At 38.3% G+C, this 23,286-nt stretch overlaps 2 protein-coding genes across 4 annotated transcripts; both read left to right on the top strand.

Moving 5' to 3' along the window:
* The first annotated feature begins 4,602 nt into the window (after nucleotides 1-4,602).
* On the top strand, nucleotides 4,603-16,471 carry LOC110506506 (beta,beta-carotene 15,15'-dioxygenase). 3 transcript variants are annotated; one of them, XM_090222303.1, is made up of 11 exons: nucleotides 4,603-4,864; nucleotides 8,242-8,370; nucleotides 8,462-8,591; nucleotides 8,734-8,881; nucleotides 8,983-9,130; nucleotides 9,245-9,465; nucleotides 9,583-9,852; nucleotides 10,189-10,294; nucleotides 10,505-10,599; nucleotides 10,701-10,812; nucleotides 15,872-16,471. In XM_090222303.1, the coding sequence occupies exons 1-11, from the start codon at nucleotides 4,798-4,800 to the stop codon at nucleotides 16,024-16,026; spliced, it is 1,581 nt and encodes a 526-aa protein (XP_090078429.1). In that variant the 5' UTR covers nucleotides 4,603-4,797; the 3' UTR covers nucleotides 16,027-16,471. The 3 variants fall into 3 exon arrangements, with proteins under 3 accessions (XP_090078429.1, XP_021441837.3, XP_090078430.1); XM_021586162.3 differs by lacking the exon at nucleotides 15,872-16,471 and adding an exon at nucleotides 10,914-12,638; XM_090222304.1 differs by lacking the exon at nucleotides 15,872-16,471 and adding an exon at nucleotides 10,914-12,638 and having other exon boundaries at nucleotides 4,727-4,864; nucleotides 8,734-8,804.
* A 78-nt stretch (nucleotides 16,472-16,549) lies between these two features.
* Nucleotides 16,550-20,655, top strand: bola3 (BolA-like protein 3). Its single transcript, NM_001160638.2, is given in 4 exon segments — nucleotides 16,550-16,697; nucleotides 16,912-17,038; nucleotides 19,502-19,590; nucleotides 19,869-20,655. Coding segments are annotated over 4 exon segments (318 nt in total). The 5' UTR covers nucleotides 16,550-16,661; the 3' UTR covers nucleotides 19,935-20,655.
* Nucleotides 20,656-23,286: the final 2,631 nt, after the last annotated feature.

Raw genomic sequence — 23,286 nt, 5'->3', positions numbered from 1 at the left:
ATCCAGGCCATGGTGGAATAATGCATTTTCCATTTGGATACATTTTATAAACTCCAAGGAGTTTGTGGGATTAAACTCAAGTTGCCTTACATCATGTCAACATGATAGGCTACAATAATTGCACTGAGATAATAACAGAACATATTAAATGTGTTATTCCCAGATGCCTGAATGTGTGTGGCCTTATCGTGTGTTTAAAGATAATGGACATGATCTGTGTTTTGAAAGAATTGCGTAATCATTTTGCACAGAATTGGCATTTAGATAACAGTAAGTTTCACAACAGTTAGTTGAAAAGGCATGTGTGTGCGTGCATGCACTTCTGTGTGGAGTGTGCATGCACTTCTGTGTGGAGTGTGCATACTAGTCCATGAGCCAGGGCGGGGGATCGGTCGGGCTCACTTGGGGTGATGTCTCATAGTGATTTCTTTAAAGGTCTATGTCCCTAGAGTTGGAAAATGTGTGATAGCAATGCAGCAATTTGAGCTTTCTCCGGTTATCAGGCTTTCTTTCATCCCTCCATTCCATACATTTTCCCATAGGGATTTTAGCCTTTGACAAACCATGCCAGTATAGAACAAGTTATTGGTCACGTATACCATTTAATCATATATCATTGGAAAGCTTGAATTTACAGTTATCCATCAGACACATTTTCGGTATGTTCAGAGCTTCGACCAACTATGTTTTTGGATTGTAACTTTGGTGATAGAGGCACCAAATTGCACATACTGTACACAGCTAGAAAAGATTTGTAGATCTTGTAGATTTGTGAAATTTATCCCCAATGAGTTATGTGGCGGCCATATTGAGAGAAAAAAACCCTGTGGGGATAATGCCTGAATCCTCTGATGGCCCTGTATCTACACATCTGTTTAAAACCCTATTCTAGCTATGTGTGTGAAATCTGGTGCCTCTATCACCAAAGTTACAATTCAAAAACATAGTTGCCCCACTACATGAAAGTATATGGCTAAGCTTCCAAAATTCTAATGTCAATAGCATAATATGGGTGATTATTAAACAATAGTTGTAGCGAGTGCTTTCAAAGTTAGTTATATTATATATAATATATATATATTACCTTTCAGAACCACTTGTCAAACAAAGTTAAAAATGTGTCAGGGTTTCCTTTTAAAAGCAATTTATACAGGTAATTATGATATGTACCCTCTAGGTCAAAGGTTAAACTTCTGTTGACCTGAACATTCCAAAAATGTGTCTGATGGACAGCTGTGAATCTTTCCAATGATATACAGTATAATTAAAGCTTATACGTGAGCAATGACTTGTATATTAGCATTATCTGTCATAGGGTAAAACCCCTATGGGAAAATTGTACGGGATTGAGGAATGAAAGAAATAGTTATTACTGGAGAAAGCTCCAATTGCTGCACTGCTATCACACATTTTCTAAATTCACTAGGACACATTGTCGCCTCCAGTGAGCCTGATAGACCAAATTTGGGGGTCTGGCTTATGGACTTAATGTAATGTATAATGTAGCCACCGTCGTAGAGTCCTGCTGGAGACTGAGAATCTGGCCTCTCATTAAAAGAGCCTCTGGCTAAATTGGCCCCTCAGTAAAACTGGGCCACTCCTACGTAATTTCCTTCTATTTTCATGTCTACTCCTCGGCTCAGAAGGACGCAATTACCAGTGCAAGAACATTAATTGATTGATTTATTGATACACTGATTGCAAATAATTTACAGTGACACTGGATCTCTATTGGAGGGAGGTGACACCAATCTTCCTCTAGAAATTCCATAATTTAATGTTTTGTTGATGCTGGTGGAAAACGCTGTCTCAGGCGCCACTCCAGAATCTCCAATAAGTCTGCAATTGGGTTGCGATCTGGTGACTGAGACAAACACACACCGTTAACCCCCTATGCTCCTTTGAGGCCCCTCTTTCAAAGTCACTGACATCTCTTCATCCAGCCATGGCAGCCAAAATAATGGGCAGTGAACTCTTACCATCTACTGACACTTTCCTGGATTTTAACATATGTATGCTTGTTTACTCCTTTAAACTTCCCTTTATCCATTCATTAAGTTACAATGGTAAATTATTGTTTTTTAATACTGTCCCAGGCCACTATCCAGGCCATGTCAGCCAGAGACAAAATCTCTGTTGGGGAGGCGAAGAGGAAGTTTGAGAGGGGACCAATTTATTATGAAAGGTAAAAAGGTCTTAAAGGGTCAATCTGGGATTGGTACATACAAGTACATTCGGAAAGTACTCAGACCCCTCACTTTTTCTACATTTTGTTACGTTACAGCCTTATTCTAAAATGGATTCAATAAAACACTTTCCTCATCAATCTATACACAATACCCCATAATGACAAAGCAAAAACAGATTTTTTGGACATTTTTCAAATGTATATATAATTTTAAAAAACCATTTAAAAAAAAAAAAAATGATTTACCCTTTTCTATGAGGCTTGAAATTGAGCTCAGGTGCATCCTGTTTCCACTGATCATCCTTGAGAGGTTTCTACAATTTCAAATAAAATGTTATTGGTCACATACACACGGTTAGCAGATGTTAATGCAAGTGTAGCGAAATGCTTGTGCTTCTAGTTCCGACCATACAGTAATATCTAACAAGTAATCTAACAATTTCACAAAAATTACCTTATACACACAAGTGTAAAGGAATGAATAAGAATATGTACAGTACATATAAATATATGGATGAGCGATTGCCGTGCGGCATTGATTGGTTGGAGTCCAAGTTGAACTTGATTGGAGTCCACCTGTGGTAAATTGAATTGATTGGACATGATTTGGAAAGGCACACATCTATCTATACAACAAAAACCAAGCAGTGAGGTCGAAGGAGCTCTGAGACAGGATTGTGTCGAGGCACAGATCTGGAGAAGGGTAACAAAAAATGTCTGTAGCATTGAATGTCCCCAAGAACACAGTGGTCGTCGTGATTCTTAAATGGAATAAATTTGGAGCTGGCTGCCCGGCCAAATTGAGCAATCAGGGGAGAAGGGCCTTGGACTTGGCAGTGACCAAGAACCCGATGGTCACTCTGACAAAGCTCCAGAGTTCCTCTGTGGAGTTGGGAGAATCTTCCAGAAGGACAACATTCTCTGCAGCACTTCACCAATCAGGCCTGTATGGTAGAGAGGCCAGACAGAAGCCACTCCTCAGTAAGAGGGCACGTTAGGACTCTCAGACCATGAGAAACAAGCATCTCTGGTCTGATGAAACCAAATTTAACTATTTGATCTAAATGCCAAGTGTCACGTCTGGAGGAAACCTGACAACATCCCTACGGTGAAGCATGGTGGTGGCAGTATCATTCTGTGGGGCTGTTTTTCAGTGGCAGGGACTTGGAGACTAGTCAGGATTGAGTGAAAGATGAATGGAGCAAAGTACAGAGAGATCCTTGATGAAAATCTGCTCCAGAGAGCTCAGGACCTCAGGCTGGGGCAAAGGTTCGCCTTCTAACAGGACAACAACCCTAAGCACACAGCCAAGAGAACGCAGGAGTGACTTCAGGACAAGTCTCGGAATGTCCTTGAGTGGCCCAGCCAGAGCCCTGAGTTAAACCTGATCGAACATCTCTGGAGAGACCTGAAAATAGCTCTGCAGCGACGCTCCCCATCCAATCTGACAGAGCTTGAGAGGATTTGGAGAGAAGAATTGGGGAAACTCCCCAAATACAAGCTTGTAGCGTCTTACCCAAGAAGACTCGAGGCTGTAATTGTTGCCAAAGGTGCTTCAACAATGTACTAAGTAAAGGGTTTGAATACTTATGTAAATGTGGTATCTGTTATTATTATTATTTTTTTTTATAAATTAGCAAACATTGAGGGGGGAAAAACAATTTAATCGATTTTAGAATAAGGCTGTAACGTAACAAAATGTGGAAAAAGTCAAGGGGTCTGAATACTCTCCAAATGCACTGTACATGTTTTCACTTGTAAAATAATGACACTGTATATAGCAATTGATTCTTGAATAATGTAATTTGTAATGCCTGTTGAGCTTATTCAACTGTCTAAATATAACTGTTTTACTCCATTACTTTGTAAACAAAAATTGTAAATAAACACTGTATAGCTCCAAAACATGGTTAAAACTTACATTTTTATCTCATGGATGAGCAGTCCTTGCATCCATAGCTCTGTCTATGAATTTGAGAGTGGTTACATTTCTCCAGCCCATCCCTCAGCTGTTTACCAGGTGTTTGCTTTTTAGTTTTCATTAATAAACTTACTATAGGGCAGCCCATTACATGTATAAAATCAATAAACTCCCAATATCGTGAAGACCCAAGGCCCAAAAGCACATTTTATTTCTAATCTATCCATTTCTTTTTTTTCTTTTCCATCTTTTAGTAAAGTTCAAGATGTCAATTTGATAAGAGATGAAGAAGAAGGAGTAAAAGAGAAGAAGTGGAGTTTCAATTCAAAGTTGTAATAAAATGCATTAAAAGAGTCTGACCTCTGTTTCTTCGTGACGTTATATAACCACCATTGTTACAGTTTGATTATACATAAACAGGCCAGTAGATGGCGATAGTATTGTTTTAGTGAGTTATCACTTTTTGTGATCGCTTTACCTAAACCAGCCAATAGACGGGGCCTAGTAGCCTACGTGGTCATACGTGATACAGTTATGTAATACATTTGGAATTTTACCCCTAGACTACTGTCCATACCACAAAGATATAGACGGACCCGTCCATAGTCTAGCTTGATATAACCTATTGTGGTTGATAAGGGACCACTGTACCACATAACAGCCTATAGATTGAAACATAGTTGATGCCATGTTTCAATCCATCATCGGCAAGAACGGGACTGAATCACCCGAACCTGTCAAAGCAGAAGTAACAGGTAGGCGTATCCCTTTATGTACTAGCTAGCCGATCTTTCAAGGTAGTTCAGTGTTATTGCTATGTTAGTAAGTTAGTTTCCTATTTGCTAGTGACTTGCATAATAAAACTATTATTTCCTTCTGAGCAACTTTACTTTTTTAACGTTGGCACGTTCTGATTAATATCTTGTGCAGTGTTTCCAACTATTTTTCAGTGAGCTCCGCTATTGGCTCCGCTAGAAAACGGTGGATTACGTTTTGCTGTTGCTGCGATGACGTCACAGCACCAATTTGTATTGCTGCGGCACAGCTGCGGTCCCCGAAGAAGCGTTTTCGTCTGCTCTCTCGCCGCACCTCCATCCTTTTGTGCTTCTCTTTTTTTTAATTTTTTTATTATTAATTTCAAATCAATACATAAAGCACATGAGGGAACACAAGCATACATAGATTACAAACAATAGACAATCGAGCTAGGGGGTACAATATCACAATACAATTATACAAGGACTTTAAGGGACATGCATATACTTACAATTCTAACAGCTTTTTTGTTAGTAGAGCATTTAACTGTCTTAAAATACAGTTCAATTTATTTTTGTAGGGTACGAAAATGTGGTTTTCTGTTTGTAAATTTACATTTGTGTATATGAAATTTGGCCAAAAGAATAATGAAATTAATTACATAAAAATTACATAAAAATGATTCCGCTTATTTCTATTGTATGTAAAGAATCCAAACAGTACATCTCTCCACAATAGTGTTAAATCTTCATAAATGTGTTCAATTATAAACCTACTGATGTCTTACCACAGTTTTCTTACATGCATACAATGCCAAAAAAGATGCACAACTGTTTCTGGGTGGTCATTACAAAAGGAGCAATTGATGTTTTCCTTAAACTTCTTCATATAGTGGTTGGCAGGATAATATTTATGAATAATTTTAAAGGAAACTTCCTTAAGTTTGTTAACAAGTAGGTATGTGTGTGGCAACACCCAAACTTTTTTCCAACAGATATTATCAATAAATCCATTCCAATAAGGCATGATGTAACGGATGTGAAACGGCTAGCTTAGTTAGCGTGGGCGCTAAATAGCGTTTCAATCAGTGACGTCACTTGCTCTGAGACCTTGAAGTAGTAGTTCCCCTTGCTCTGCAAGGGCCGCGGCTTTTGTGGAGCGATGGGTAACGATGCTTCGAGGGTGACTGTTGATGTGTGCAGAAGGTTCGCGCCCGGGTATAGGCGAGGGGACGGTTTAAATTTGTACTGTTACACAACATCCTGCTGAAACAAGGTTCGTATCGCTCTGTTGTTGAATGGACCATAAGAGAAACAAATCTTTCCTACTGATGAGTCAACAGGGTCAGTAGGCTCTGAGGGTAGGCTCTGAGGGTCTTGACATGTTCCTGAATAACATAGCAACACCTGAGGGGATGGCATCTAAAACAATTGCAAAATCTTTAGGTGTTACAGGGACCTTGTAAAGTGATAAGAATTCTTTATAACTGAGTAAAAGACCCTCTGCATTTACCAGTTGGCTCACCAATAGGATATTATTTCGGAACCAATATTCTAAAAACAGAGAGGTATTTTTATACAATATATCCCGATTATTCCATATATAATATCTGTGTGGAGAAAAATTGTGTTTATAAATTAAAGATCGTGACAAGAAAACCTGCCGATGAAAAGCAGAAAGTTTCACTGGAACTTTGTCAATATTATAATTGCAAAACAACATGAAGTTAAGGCCACCAAAAGTAGAGAAGACATGATGAGGAATACAATTCCAGATAGAAGTGGGTCTTCTTAGGAATTGTTTTATCCAATTGATCTTAAAAGTATTATTTAAAGTAGTAAAATCCAGAAAATTCAGTCCTCCATTCTCATAAGTGTTCATTACAACAGTTTTCCTAATGTAATGGGTACGGTTTCTCCAAAGAAAGTTGAAAAGCATCTGGTCTATCTCCTTGCTTATTTTACGGTCAAGATATAAAGATAACGCACCATATGTTAGTCTAGAGATACCTTCAGCCTTGGTTATTAGGACTCTACCTTTTAAAGATAAGTCCCTCTGTAGCCATTTATTTAGTTTCTTCTGGTTTTTTTTAATAAGAGGGTTAAAATTTAGTAAGCCTCTAGACTTCTGATCCTTTGTAATGGTTATGCCTAAATATGTAAGTTCTTATTTTACTGGAATACCATAATATGAAGGTGTCACACAATCTTTTGACAGCTATGAGTTCACATTTCTTAATGTTAAGATATAGACCAGACGCTTTGGAAAAGGATTGTATCACATTGATCGATATGGGAATTTGGTTAGCGTCTTTCAGAAAAAGTGTCCTTTGTGCTTCTCTGCCTGTGTGTTCGCAGTTTCTGTGACGACACGGAACCCAAACCGGCTGCGCGCGTGCGCTATCGCGCATACATTTATTTTGTCCCCCTACACCAAACGCGATCACGACACGCAGGTTAAAATACCGAAACAAACTCTGAACCAATGACATTCATTTGGGAACACGTCGAAAAGCATTAAACATGTTTGGCAATTTAGCTAGCTAGCTTGCACTTGCTAACTAATTTGTCCTATTTAGCTAGCTAGCTTGCACTTGCTAACTAATTTGTCCTATTTAGCTAGCTTGCTGTTGCTAGCTAACTTGTCCTGGGATATAAACATTGAGTTGTTATTTTACCTGAAATGCCAAGGTCCTTTTTATAGCCCGTGTAGGGCTACTGTGGTATAGCCAAGGGGTCCCAAATTGTCAAGACTCTCTATAGCCTATTCTTATTGCCAGATCTGTTTCCTCTATCAGCCACTGCAAGTGCTTCTTCAAATATTTCGTTTTTTTTTTTAAGGCTATATTTAGAGGCCTGTGAGATAGGGTCTCATTTTAAGTGTAGCCTTATAGTAAAAAGAGTTATAAAACACAAATAGAGTTAAACAATTATCCTGCGAGACATCAGTACCCAAAATGATAGCCTAAATTGCAATGCTTACAAGTTGAAGGACTATTTTCTTTACTGTAGACCATTGCAAAACAATGTTTTAATCAATTATTTGGTGACATGATTATATTTAGTATAATTTTATCTAAAAAGGATAACTTTTTTAATGTTTTACAATTGAGATTTTTCTGAAAATCACTGAGGACGATGGGCCTCCCCTTCCTCCTCCGAAGAGCCTTCACTGACACAAACACCTATATACAGTATATGAGGTATAATAAACCTCTATTGTAAACTTTCAAAAGTTATCAAATTTGCCATTCAAAAATATATATAGGCTGAAGGTCAAACTTTATCAGGGATCAGCTCCATTTGTACATTGTTTGGTTTATCACATGGAAATATGGTAAAAACGAAAGCATTTATTATGTCTTCTGTGCTTGCAGGATGTGTCCCTGAGTGGCTACAAGGGACATTGCTGCGCAATGGGCCTGGTCTCTTTAAAGTGGGAGACACTGAATACAACCACTGGTTTGATGGCATGGCCTTAATTCATAGTTTCACCTTCAAAGATGGTGAGACAGGAACAACACATTGTACATTTCCACAAATGGTGAACACTTTCCCAGCTGGCTGAATCGGGCTGAGAATCTTTGTGTTTTACAGGTGATGTGTACTACAGGAGTAAATTCCTGAGGAGTGACACCTTCAAGAAAAACACTCAGGCAAACAAGATTGTTGTGTCAGAATTTGGGACCATGATCTATCCCGATCCCTGCAAAAACATATTTTCAAAGTAAATAATGCATTTTTAAACATGATTTATAGTTTATTTGTTCCTGATTTTACATGTCCCTTTCATGGATGTCCACACAAAAAATCTCAACAAACATGACCAAAAACACATAATATCACATAGTGTCTTGTCCTTTTTTCAGAGCCTTCTCCTACCTTCTCGCTGCCATCCCAGACTTCACAGATAACAACCTGATAAACATCATTAGATATGGTGAGGACTACTATGCCTCATCAGAAGTCAACTACATTAATCAAATTGACCCAATGACCCTGGATGTAATTGGAAAGGTAAATTCAAATCTGTTGAAATGATCACTGTTGTCCATGTAATCTATTATCACTGGCTTTAATATATTCTCCCTTTGCCTGTCCTGTAAACTCAACCTCAGATGAACTACAGGAATCACATTGCTCTGAACATGGCGACTTCACACCCTCACTACGACGATGAGGGAAACACCTATAACATGGGAACTGCCCTCATGAGGTTTGGCATGCCCAACTATGTCATCTTCAAGGTTCCAGTAAATGCATCAGGTATCGGAACATTTTAATTTTGGGGGTTCTTGGCCATATACATGTTAGGGGAAAAACCTCCATGAATGATTACACATTTAAGTGTTCACAGGACAATGTTCTTTCCCTCTCCAGATAAGGAGCATAAGAAGCCTGCCCTGCGGAAGGTGAAGCAGGTCTGCAATATACCGTTTCGCTCTACCCTCTTTCCCAGCTACTTCCACAGCTTCGGCATGACAGAGAATTACATAATCTTTGTCGAGCAGCCATTCAAACTGGACATCGTCAGACTGGCCACAGCTATATTTAGAAGCGTCAACTGGGCCAGCTGCCTCAGATACGACAAAGAGGACATTGTAAGCTACACTTGTCTGATCACAGCCTCATGGGATGTTCATTTTTATCTTCAACTCACTTTGCCAACAATCAAACTTCTTACATTCTCTCTGGTGATCCCCTTGGTCATTCTTTAGACGCTGATCCACCTGGTTGACAAGAAGACTGGGAAGGCTGTGTCCACCAAGTTCTACACCGATGCCCTGGTGGTTTTCCACCACATCAACGCCTACGAGGACGACGGCCATGTAGTGTTTGACATGGTCACCTACAAAGACAGCAATCTGTATGAAATGTTCTACTTAGCGAACCTGAGAAAGGAAACCCATGAATTCATTGAGAGCAACAACGTCAACTTCTCCCCACCAGTCTGCCAGAGATTCGTCTTGCCTCTCACTGTTGACAAGGTATATATAGGTAGATAAGACCCCACATCTATCCTGTAAATACATTCATATTTAGCTCCTTATGAACAGTTAAAACATTGAGCACCTTAAAGAGGGAGCTATAGAGCATAATAGGCATTAAAGCATGAGAGGTCGTGATATATTGTGAATATATCACATCTAGAACTGATCAGGGCCTGTGATATTTTGCTTAATTAGACATTTTCATGATGAACTAGCTATTAATTCATATTATGTTTTCAAGGCGATCTAAGCTTCATGCAAAGCCGCTTCAAATTAAATGTTACCATTACATGTTTATACAACAAATAAAGACTGGATACATGTATGTTATAGGATACTCCAAAAGGAACAAATCTTGTGAGGCTCAAAGACACAACAGCCAAAACAGTGATGCAGAGAGATGGCTCGCTGTATTGCCTGCCGGACACAATATTTGAAGGTGAGACTTTGATGTTAACTGAACATCACAGTGATCGGTATACCATTATATATCAAATGCTACATTAGTAAAACAGTTGTTATTTTTAATGAAATATTGAGGGTTATAAGTTGCAGCATTTTTTATGGAACATCGTACCCATAAAAAAATGTAATTTTCTAAATAAATGTTACAATACAATTGTATTTATCTCCATTTGTACACAAACAGGTTTGGAGTTGCCAGGGATGAACTACAAATTCAATGGCAAGAAGTACCGTTATTTCTATGGCTCAAGAGTGGAGTGGACTCCACACCCAAATAAGGTAGTCTCTTACCAATGTATTCTCCTTAAAGATAGAGAAGTTGTTCCTCCTCATTACTCACTGAAAACATGCTTCTGTTTGTGTTAATAATACTTACACAGATTGGGAAGGGGGACATTGTGACCAGAAAGTACATTGAGTGGACAGAAGAGGACTGCTACCCCTCTGAGCCTGTGTTTGTTGCCACACCAGGAGCTGTGGAGGAGGATGATGGTAAGAGGCAGTAGGTCTTCTTCAGCACTACAAAAGCATTTAATCAGCTCTGATGTCCATGTCACTATAAAACGGTACATTTATTTATTTTCTGTTTTCAGGAGTCATTTTGTCCTCAGTCGTCTCACTCAATCCAAAGAAATCCCCCTTCATGCTTGTCCTTAATGCCAAAACCTTTGAGGAAATTGCTCGTGCCTCAATTGACGCCAGCATTCACATGGATCTGCATGGACACTTCATTCCCACACAGAGCACCAACTGACATAGCCAGCTAAGGGCAGGATTGTACCTTAACAATGTAGAGGGCAAAGTATTACTCCCAACCATATAAAGTTGATGTCCGTGCCCCTGTGGAAATTAAATTAGCATAATTAGCATAATTAGCATAATAAACAAAAATCCCCATCAAAATCCTTCAGTTTAAAGTAGAGATATCTGTTTTGTGTGGGCTGCGTCTCAGTCCACCGCATCCGACAATGACGGCCTTCCACATCTGTGGTAGAAGGTGGCAGAGCTACAAGATCATGTCTAGATGGGATACAGATTGTCAAATTGGCCTCAAAAGGTGATTATTTTAGCTAACACTAACCCCTTTCCTAACCTTAACCTAATTCTCCTAACCTGCTACTTTAATTATCGTAACCTGCTGTGTAAGTTCTAAACCTGATACGAAATGTAAATCTGTTATTTCATGAATTAATCTGTTACTCAATGTGTTTCTATGGGCTAATATCAGTAAGACCAAATTCAATGTTTTATCAAATAATTTTTTAATACAAAATTGTATACCTACAGGGGTCTTAAAATTCAAAATCAAATAGCTAAATTATCCTTGGTATGACCATCTTGAAACAATTCCATATAGCTTAGTAGAAAACCAGCCCCGGGCCATTCGATTACTAGGCTACCTCTCCAATAGTATTTGCTCAAATGTTGTATAATTTATGTTTACAGAACATCTACCACAAAGTGTCTTTTTAAATCCTATTTTTAGACAGAGAACGACATAACCTCTATTTTTCTAATCAGGATGTATACAATATAGTTTTGTATGTAAAAAGGGTTTATAATAATGTATTATTAATAATAATGTATTAATTCCAGTCTATCCTGGTCACCCAATTGTACATTATATTGTGTTTCTGTACACCAGGTTATTAAGGAAAACAACAGTGTATGGCAAAGCAGTTATGGCATTGTTATTATTTCTGTGGCATTGCTATCACCATTACTTCTCTCAAAAGTGAGAACTTACAGCACTTTCTGCGCACATAATTACCTCATTCAACAACATTATGATGATTATTACCATGGGTCACTACAATGTACTTACATTAGGTTTGTAAATATATATTTGAATATCCATTAGAATAGTGTGTTTATGAAATACTTTTATTTAATTCACACAAAAAAAACATGTATACTTTGATTTAGTACATTCTAGAGGAAGACTGAAACAAGACATTAATGCTCTAAAGTTAGTTTAACAGTTTGACAATTTGCTGTGCATTAAATGCCAGTTATTGTTGTTGTTAATGTTATGTTTTGTTTTGTTTTAATAGTGTGTTAGTCTGAGTTTGATTCTGTGACTTTGCCTAAAACGGACCCCCTGATGTCTGTGTAAATGTGCAATTGAACTATTTGTCTTTAAGTCTGACCATGTCATCACCGTTTTAATGAATACATTCTAAAAGGAACATATTGTTTACAACTACAGTAATACAAGTGGCTATTTATTTATGTGTAATATAGTCCAACAACAACATGGCTATGCCAGTAAAGTACATGTTTGCTTGCTAAGAAATAAAAACTTCAGGGAAAAAACATATTCAAACCTTGTTGTTGCTTTATCCATATCTCTTGATGTTTGTAGAGGAACCAATCTTTCCCTGCCAGAAAAAAAATCTACAAAAATCTACAAAGAATATTACAGAAAAAAACAGACAAATGTTAAGACCATTTGTTCAGTTGGTTGATATGATTGTTAATGTAGCCCCTCTTTCCCCCATGGGAAATGTGGTTTGACTCGGGGACTTCACCCTCACTAATAAGAGACAGACACTGGATATTCTTCAGCGCCAGGCATGCACAATTAACAAGAAATTGGCATAGGTACCAATGGCTTAAAAATATAATATATTAGGTGACCTGGTGCAATCTCTAGGATGGGATTAGACTAATCATGGTATACATGTATAAGATTTGGGTAACTCAGTGCCAAGAACTGCCATCATGATTTCTTACCCCCGACCTTACCTCACAGCATAGACACAATACAGAGATGCCATTATTTAGACATAGTTATCTTTTAAAATAATTCGACTTTTCAGATGATCACTGCAACATTTTCATGTTTTATGTCACATTTTGCTATTTACATTTACTGTGCATGAGAAGCCATTTTGACAGCTTCACACAGCAATAATGAAATCACCCAAGACAGACAAGTTATTTATTGTAACTGATGAGTACTTACAGTAATAATAGTCTTGTGACTACTATCCTTATGCTATTTTCTCCCCCAAAAACCTGTCACAACATGGCAATTACAGTAAGTAGAAGTCTTACCTTAGTCTTATCCTTACCTTTCAGACAGCAGAATGAATGGAGAAGAGAGGCTTTTCAATCTTACAGGCAGTGTCACGGAGTTCACCGAAATCAATTTCACAGGCCTGTCTTAACAAACTGTAATAAAAGTGTTGAATTACATAAATATGCGACCATAACTGTAATTCCTAGAATGTTCAAGAGATCTAACAAAGTGAGAACAAAGATGAGGCCTACTATCTGATACAGAGTGTATAGCCAAGTACATCAGACGACAGTTACAGTTGAAGTCAGAAGTTTACATACACTTAGGTTGTCATAAACACTCCACACATTTCTTGTTAACAAACTATAGTTTTGGCAAGTCGGTTAGGACATCTACTTTGTGCATGACACAAGTAATTTTTCCAACAGTTGTTTACAGACAGATTATGTCACTTATAATTAATTCACTGTATCACAATTCCAGTGGGTCAGAAGTTTACATACACTAAATTGACTGTGCCTTTAAACAGCTTGGAAAATTCCAGAAAATGATGTCATAGCTTTAGAAGCTTCTGATAGGCTAATTGACATTATTTGAGTCAATTGGAGGTGTACCTGTAGATGTATTTCAAGGCCTACCTTCAAACTCAGTCCCTCTTTGCTTGACATCATGGGAAAATCTAAATAAATTAGCCAAGACCTCAGAATCAAAATTGTAGACCTCCACAAGTCTGGTAAATCCTTGGGAGCAATTTCTAAATGCCTGAAGGTACCACGTTCATCTGTACAAACAATAGTACGCAAGTATAAACACCATGGGACCACGCAGCCATCATACCGCTCAGTCTCCTAGAGATGAACATACTTTTGTGCGAAAAGTGCAAATCAATCCCAGAACAACTGCAAAGGACCTTGTGAAGATGCTGGAGGAAACAGGTACAAAAGTATCTATATCCACAGTAAAACGAGTCCTATATCAACATAACCTGAAAGGCCGCTCAGCAAGGAAGAAGACACTGCTCCAAAACCACCATAAAAAAGAAAAGCCAGACTACGGTTTGCAACTGCACATGGGGACAAATATCGTACTTTTTGGAGAACTGTCCTCTGGTCTGATGAAACAAAAATAGAACTGTTTGGCCATAATGACCATCGTTATGTTTGGAGGAAAAAGGGGGACGCTTGCAAGCCGAAGAACACCATCCCAACCGTGAAGCACGGGGGTGGCAGCATCATGTTGTGGGGGTGCTTAGCTGCAGGAGGGACTGGTGCACCTCACAAAATAGATGGCATCATGAAGATGTGAAAATTATGTGGCTATATTGAGGCAACATCTCAAGACATCAGTCAGGAAGTTAAAGCTTGGTCGCAAATGGGTCTTCCAAATTGACAATGACCCCAAGCAAACTTCCAAAGTTGTGGCAAAATGGCTTAAGGACAACAAAGTCAAGGTATTGGATTGGCCATCACAAAGCCCCTCAATCCTATAGAAAATGTGTGGGCAGAACTGAAAAAGCGTGTGCAAGCAAGGAGGCCTACAAACCTGACTCAGTTACACCACCTCTGTCAAGAGGAATGGGCCAAAATTCACCCAATGTATTGTGGGAATGTTGTGGAAGGCTACCCAAAACGTTTGACCCAAGTTAAACAATTTAAAGGCAATGCTACCAAACACTAATTGAGTGTATGTAAACTTCTGACCCACTGGGAATGTGATGAAAGAAATTAAAGCTGAAATAAATAATTATCTTTACTATTATTCTGACATTTCACATTCTTAAAATAAAGTGGTGATCCTAACTGACCTAAGACAGGGAATTTTTACTAGGATTAAATGTCAGGAATTGTGAAATACTGAGTTGAAATGTATTTGGCTAAGGTGTATGTCAACTTCCTACTTCAACTGAACATAAATTGGCAACATGGTGAGGGGACAATCTTCAATTTGTATGTCCATTTTTGTACTTTTAAAATAAATATATATTCCTATTGATCTTGAAGAATATGACTTACAAATTCCTCCTGAGCCTAGTTTAACTGTCGTACCCAATTACACCCCGAAAATATAATCTTGTTTGTATATATGCATCATGACAATATTTCATGAAAGACATACTTATGACACTGGTTGATTATCTCAGTTGATACTACAATCATAGTTTGTGGTTGTATTTAAATGCTCCACTATACTGTAGGATATACAGTGCCTTGCGAAAGTATTCGGCCCCCTTGAACTTTGCGACCTTTTGCCACATTTCAGGCTTCAAACATAAAGATATAAAACTGTATTTTTTTGTGAAGAATCAACAACAAGTGGGACACAATCATGAAGTGGAACGACATTTATTGGATATTTCAAACTTTTTTAACAAATCAAAAACTGAAAAATTGGGCGTGCAAAATTATTATGTTTTGATTAGAATGGCCAGACATTCACACTGTATGCTGAATAAAGTTATAATTTCAATGAAAGTCTGTCCATCATATTACACCTACAATATTCTAACAAAATGTCTCTTATGTCCAGGTGTGGTCTTGACAACAGTCATCAACTCCAATCCAGGGGAATCTGGCTTCATCTTAGTGCTGGATGCAAAGTCTTTCAAGGAGGTAGCTCGAGCATATGTGAATGCAGAGCTTCACATGGACATGCATGGATACTTCATCCCAAAGGAAAATTAGTCTGACAAAGCAATTATTTACTCAGAGAGTAGTCTACTACCCTCTACAAAGAAATAGACACTATGGGAAACATTATGGATAGTATTAGAAACTCTAAATACCAAAGTGCCTTGTAAATATTGTCTAAACAATGTGCTAGTATTGCTACATTTTGCACAAAACATGATGTGAGCAGTTATCTGTGGACTAATGCCAGTGTAGTCTGTAGTCTTATCTCAAGGGAAACCATAATGACTATCCTCAAAATCATCTACCAATCAATATACCATTAAATATTTTTATGAAAAATTGTTTTGCTACCTATTTAATTATGTGATTGGTGTGTTATATAGTTATGTATTTTTTGTCCTGTATAGGATTGTCAAGGAAAACCATTATAATACAAATTATTGTACCATTTATTATTGTTTTAATTAGGCAAATAAACAATGTGTGAAAAGGGTGATGGTTGTCTCCAGTCCACGAGAGGGCGCCAGTTACAACAAAGTGTACGTTGCTGTTTGCGTGACACGACTGTATACCTACGTCATATTGTGGAGACGAAAACTGACATCGAGGGGCATGACTTTTTAAAAACCTGTGTTGATTACTGTTCATTATTGTTAGTTTTATCTTCAGTAAAGGACTTGGTCACCATGCTCTCTATTTCCAGATTTCTTCAAAAAAATCAAGTAAATCAATTTCATTCATGCTTATGCATAACTTTAGACTAGCCAACTTTGAAGGTTGAGTGCGATGTTCTGCTCACTCAAATCAGACAGCAAGTGACACTGGCCATTTAACGTTAGCTAGTTAAGTGAGCTATCTAACGTTACATCTTGTAATTCAATATTTATTGTGAGTTAGCAAACGTTCGCTAACTGTCTTTGAAAACATTTGTTTTAGGCTGTTTTGGTTTCTAGACAGTTGCAGAGGACTCTGTCTTCTCAGACAGATGGAGAGACCCGAATTGCACAACTTCTCAAAGAGAAGTTTCCATCGGCCACGTCTCTAAAAGTCGTGGACATATCAGGTAAATAGACATGGAAACATGAGTGTCTTTGTTGGTGTCTTGCTGGTGTTCAGTGGACTCATTCTCGCGTGGTCATCCTTTCATATTAGGTCTCGTTTACGCGACTACTGGAATGAAATAGGAGAAACCTGGGCTTCCTAGAATTGTGGATTATTGGCGGTTGGCATCCAATAATAATAGTGCATTGGGGTACCAGATGCACTCATAGGTTCAATAAAATACTTATGGAAAAACAACCAAAAACCCAGGCCAAACTGCATATACTATCATACCAAGCATTATCCCTAACCACAGGCCTGAGTGGGCATTACCTCCTCTTCCAACAACTTCTGTAGATCCTTTTCAGAAATATCTAGATTATCCAGAAAATGTTCAGCTGCTCTACACAACCATTCCAATTTTATCTGACCAGCTTTCTACTTGTGCAGCACAATTCACAACCATAGCGATGAAGGTCAGAAACCTGGATTTGTCCAAACACAGTTGCTTGGATCCATACATTTCACTGGGAACATTCACTATTTGTCCTCCTCCCTCTGAGCAGGCAATGGAGAGAGCCTTGAGATCCTACCTCCTGATTCACCCTTCTCAGTGCTTATGTAACACCCCCTCCCACCTGTATCTGTTTCACCTTTAGCAGGCACTCTGTAGCCCTGGCCTCACGACTACCTCCACAATTACTACACTTTCTGGGCTCATCCTCCAAATATTCCTCCACTAAGGGGAAACCTCCACACCTTGCACATCTAGGTTACCCCATCCTACACACGGATGCTACATGGCCACATTTCTGGCAGCGGAAACACTGCAGAACAGCTGGCACGAATGCTCTAACTGGATAGCTCAATATATCTCAACATTACCAGATCAAAAGTACCTCCAAATCAAAGCATAGCAAAACCGACAGGCTCCTCCTTACAGCTACACCGCAAGGCCTCACACACACCAGAAACCTTCCTCTTAGCTGCTCAACCTCTACACTTAGAGGCACTGCTATCACACCCTTGAGTGGAGCCCTGCTCTGTAAACTAAAGCACATTATTTCTCGTTCTCCCAGTCAGACCATGCACACTGCTCAGTCCCTTTGGGAGGTGGATAGGAATCCTATCCTAGCGAATAAACTCATCTCTATCTTAGCATACTGCATACATACTTCCCTATCCTACTCTCCATCCACCTTGAGACCTCAAATGGGTATGCCAAAACCCTAGATTGACTTTTTCTAAGAACCAAACCCCAATCACCATAGAATCCTCATAGACAATCCTCTTATTTCCATTCCCCATATCTGCTTCCTTTCCATTCTTTAAAGGCACAGCAGTCCGTCATCTTTCTTCTGACTGCTCTCTTCCATTTTTACCTATCTCATCTTAACTCTCTTCACTTCCCTCACTCCATCTCACTCCCTCCATGATCACTATTAACTGGAGGAAAAAAGGTTTTCAGCTTCATCTCTTAATTTATTTGCACGAGGGCTAGTTAAGTCTACGCTCGGCTAGTGCTCGGCCTAGGCAGAGGCGTCATGCACACATTATTTTAGAAGTGTTACGAAGTACGAGAGTATTGAGGGGGGATGATCCGGAGGGGGAAGTTGGATTAAAAAAATGTTTTCTTGCAATCTAGAGCCATAATCATTATGCCTAATTCTATGATTTTTCTGGATAGGTTATCTAAGCATACCTCTTTACCTGTTCAATTTTAATGAGGGTGTCATTCTGACTATTGTAAATCACACATATCAATATACTGCACTAATATGCCTAGGATATTACATATAAATTACAACACAGTACATGGGATCATAATACATATCAATACAGGCACATATCATGGCATCATTATTCATTCACAACTATCATATCATAAGGTGCCATATTACATTTAAACCAAGTATGTTTCTGCATATCTAAGCATACCTCTTGAGCTGTCTGTATCATCATGCCTGGTGCTTATTTTTGTTACGCTTCTCTGCATCTCTGCTAAAATCTGGGTAAAAGATTGAAAGGAATGTGAGTTTTATTCAGTACGTTTAGTAATTACTTGCATTTCTAAAGTCTAGCAAAATTGCCAGCAGACATGCCAGCTAAGATAGTTGGACAAGCTATGCTTGTTATGAGGTTGGAAGATTGGGAACCTATCTAGCAGGCTAGCTAAAGCAAACTTCATAAAATGGCAAGGTATTTTAGAGAAAATGGCTAGGTACTTTTGAGAAAAGTATTACAGAGAAACAACAAAATATTTTTGTTTTATGTATTCATCAAGAAATAATCAATAGGCTACATAGCTTAATCAAATGAATGTATAATCTTACCTCCTGCGAGTTCTGGCCATCACCAGCAGCTAAAATCAAAAACCGGACAAATCTTAGTGGGCACGTGCCCTTGTTCCCCCTATGGGCATGACGCCTCTGATTCCTTTGGTGCACTCATAACAATTGTGTATCATTATGTTTTGTGTTCTCAGGTGGCTGTGGTGCCATGTATGAAGTCCATATAGAATCCAATGAATTTAAAGGGAAAAGAACTATTCAACAACACCAACTAGTCAACCAGGTAACCTATGGCTATACATTCTGGAGAGATCAATTAGTTTGCACCATTGTATGGAAGGGTATAGGCTATATAGTTGTCAAAATTGTATATTTGCTTTGGTTGATACTGTTTGTACCGATCGGATGTGGGGGGAGAGAAGGCAACAACAAGTAGTAAAGTATGTCAAGTCTTATATCAAACCTTTCAGGTGAAGTTATTATCCTGTATTGCATTTTATTCCATATGCAAAATTGTTGTAAAAACAGCACAGCTGAAAAGTGCTATGTTCTCATCCACAGGCTCTCAAGGAGGAGATCCAAGGAATGCATGGACTACGAATATTCACAGATGTTCCTCGAGAGTAGGACCAAGCCCTTTCACAAATTGTAGGTCTATGAACGTACACCCCTCCAACGGAATGTCATATGCTGATTACATTTTCATCTAAGGATAAATACCCCAAAATCTCAGATTAATTGCTAATGTGTCTGTGACAGTAACAAAGGAAATGGTTTGTCCTGTTACTTCCTGACAGTATTGTCAGAAATAATCTGAAGAATTTATGGTAGGGACATATTTTACAATGTCAATTGTGTAATACATGTAACACTAAAACATCATATATTTTTATTTATTTACCATAAACACAAATTATTGATGAGATTGATGATATTATTCGAATGATGCCTTTACAGAAGACATTGACCTAAAAAGCTATGATGCGCACAAAATAACGCTGTCAGGATTCATTAGTAAATTGCCAAGTCAATTAGGCCCCTATCCAATTGAGTTGGCCTATAGTGTTTTTAATCATTGTAAAGATAGGATGCAAATACATTGTAGTGAACAGACGGAAAACCTCATAAGACAACTAGTTATTCAACTATTCTTGTACATTTAATCTGTAATTGAAAATCCTTCCTATATTTGTGTTTTTGTTTAGTGTAGTAGTAGTAGTTTGTTTGTCATGAGACAAGTTTTCATTCCGTTTCCAGTATTTATGTTCTGTATTCCTCCTTGTAACCATTAACGTAGAAATACAAGTTGCTGATGAAGTAGATGGCTTTAAATAAATAGTATGTGATTAAAAGGACAAAAACACAGGACCCATATGTCTTTATTAAAGGGATACTTCAGGATTTTGCCTACACTACTGCAGAACTTATAATTTGCAGGTGTCTAACAACCTCATTAGATTGTAATAATCACTGTGTTGACCTACTTCTACTGTGTGGCCCCAATGTGACCCATACTTGGTAAATGTACAGCAGTTTTTTCTACCGGGAAATTCACTATCAGGTGGGACCCACTAGCTATTTCCCTGGCCAATCTTTTCTTAAAGTGAGAATACATTTTACTACATGGTAGTCTACTTGAGATGTAACTTTGTTGCTCACTTTGTTGGATTATAGACATGAAAACTATTGCCAGTAAATGGGCATTCATCATTTTGATATTTCCCAAATACTGATATAGAGTGTCATGTAGCCTATATGTTGTGATAGTCAATTAATGTTCGGTCTGTGTTTTGATACTCACAAATATTTGAATTTATGTGCCTGGAAGAAGAAATTTGCGAATAACCTTGTCTGATCACGTGCTCATTTGTAGCCACAATAGTGGAATTTGCAAAAAAAAAAAAAAAGGTGGAATTTGCAGTTTGTCTTCAAAATAAAAGTCCCCTGTTTGAAAGTGATGTTAAGGGATAAAAATAGTGGAATCGTGTCATATTTGGACAGAATAATCCTAAACAAAGTTGGATGTTACATAATTTAAAATGACATACAATAATTAATTAATTTGACAATAAACAGAAAAATCTGTTGAAATCCAACTGCATTGTGTTACTTCAGATAATGCGTAAATTCCGCCTGCACTGATCGGTTGAGAGATGCGCTTTGCATAGGAGTGATGCCATCTGACATAAGACAATGATCCCACTGTGGATGTATTAGACTGCATAATTGCATTGGGGGACATTCATACAGTACAAGTCAAAAGTTTGGACACACCTCATTCAAGGATTTTTCTTTATTTTTACTATTTTCGACATTGTTGTAGCAACCAAAAAAGTGTTAAACAAATGAAAATATATTTTATATATGAGATTCTTCAAAGTAGCCACGCTTTGCCTTGATGACAGCTTTGCAAACTCTTGCCGTTCTCTCAACCAGCTTCATGAGGTAGTCACCTGGAATGCATTTCAATTAATAGGTGCGCATTGTTGAAAGTTCATTTGTGGGATTTCTTTCCTTTTTAATGTTTTTGAGCCAATCAGTTGTGTTGTGACAAGGTATGGGTGGTATACATAAAATAGCCCTATTTGGTAAAAGACCAAGTCCATATTATGACAAGAACAGCTCAAATAAGCAATGAGAAGCGACAGTCCATTACTTTAAGACATGAAGGGTAGTCAATCCGGGAAAATGTCAAAAACTTTTAACGTTTTTTCAAGTGCAGTTACAAAAGCCATTAAGCGCTATGATGAAACTGGCTCTTGAGGACCACCACAGGAAAGGAAGACCCAGAGTTACCTCTGCTGCTGAGGTTAAGTTCAGTAGAGTTAGCTGCACCTCAGATTGCAACCCATATAAATGCTTCACAGAGTTCCAGTAACAGACATCATCTGTTCCGAGGAGACTGCGTGAATCAGGCCTTCATGGTTGAATTGCTGCAAAGAAACAACTACTAAAGGACACCAATAATAAGAAGAGACTTGATTGGGCCAAGAAACACAAGCAATGAACATTAGACCGGTGAAATCTGTTTGGTCTGATGAGTCCAAATTTGAGATTTTTGGTTCCAACCGCCGTGTCTTTGTGAGACGCAGAGTAGGTGAACGGATGATCTCCGCATGTGTGGTTCCCACCGTGAAGCATGGAGGAGGAAGTGTGATGGTGTGGCGGTGCTTTGCTGGTGACACAGTCAGTGATTTATTTAGAATTCAAGGCACACTTAACCAGCATGGCTCCCACAGCATTCCACAGTGATATGCCATCCCATCTGGTTTGCGCTTAGTGGGACTATCATTTGTTTTTCAACAGGACAATGACCCAAAACACAGCTCCAGGCTGTGTAAGGGCTAATTGACCAAGAAGGAGAGTGATGGTGCTGCATCAGATGACCTGGCCTCCACAATCACCCGACCTCAACCCAATTGAGATGGTTTGGGATGAGTTGGACTGTAGAGTGAAGGAAAAGCAGCCAACAAGTGCTCAGCATATGTGGGAACTCCTTCAAACCTGTTGGAAAAGCATTCCTTATTAAGCTGGTTGAGAGAATGCCAAGAGTGTGCAAATGTATTTTGATTTGTTTAACACTTTTTTGGTTACTACATGATTCATATGTGTTATTTCATAGTTTTGATGTCTTCATGATTATTCTACAATGTAGAAAATAGTACAAATAAAGAAAACCCTTGAATGAGTAGGTGTAACTTTTGACTGGTACTGTATATTCACTGTACAGCCTTATCCCGTTTCATTGGTGCACAATCCATAGGTGCACAATCCATATTTCATTGGTGCACAATACATATATTTTTTAAAGTATTTTTTTTATAAATGTTTACAAAAATGTTGACCTTATGCCGTAGTTGTAGGCCACATGTTTGGTGAAAATCACTACAATAAATGCACTTTAGTTGTCAGCCTGGCCTGATATTGTGCCACTATCTAGATACCTACTTCTCTCCTAACTGCAGGAGGTGCTGTTGTG

Source organism: Oncorhynchus mykiss, chromosome 26 (genome assembly GCF_057628025.1).
Source record: "Oncorhynchus mykiss isolate SJ-2025 chromosome 26, ASM5762802v1, whole genome shotgun sequence".
Lineage (NCBI taxonomy): Eukaryota > Metazoa > Chordata > Actinopteri > Salmoniformes > Salmonidae > Oncorhynchus > Oncorhynchus mykiss.
The sequence above is the reverse complement of the archived record's forward strand: the minus strand, read 5'-3'. Positions and strand labels throughout refer to the sequence as shown.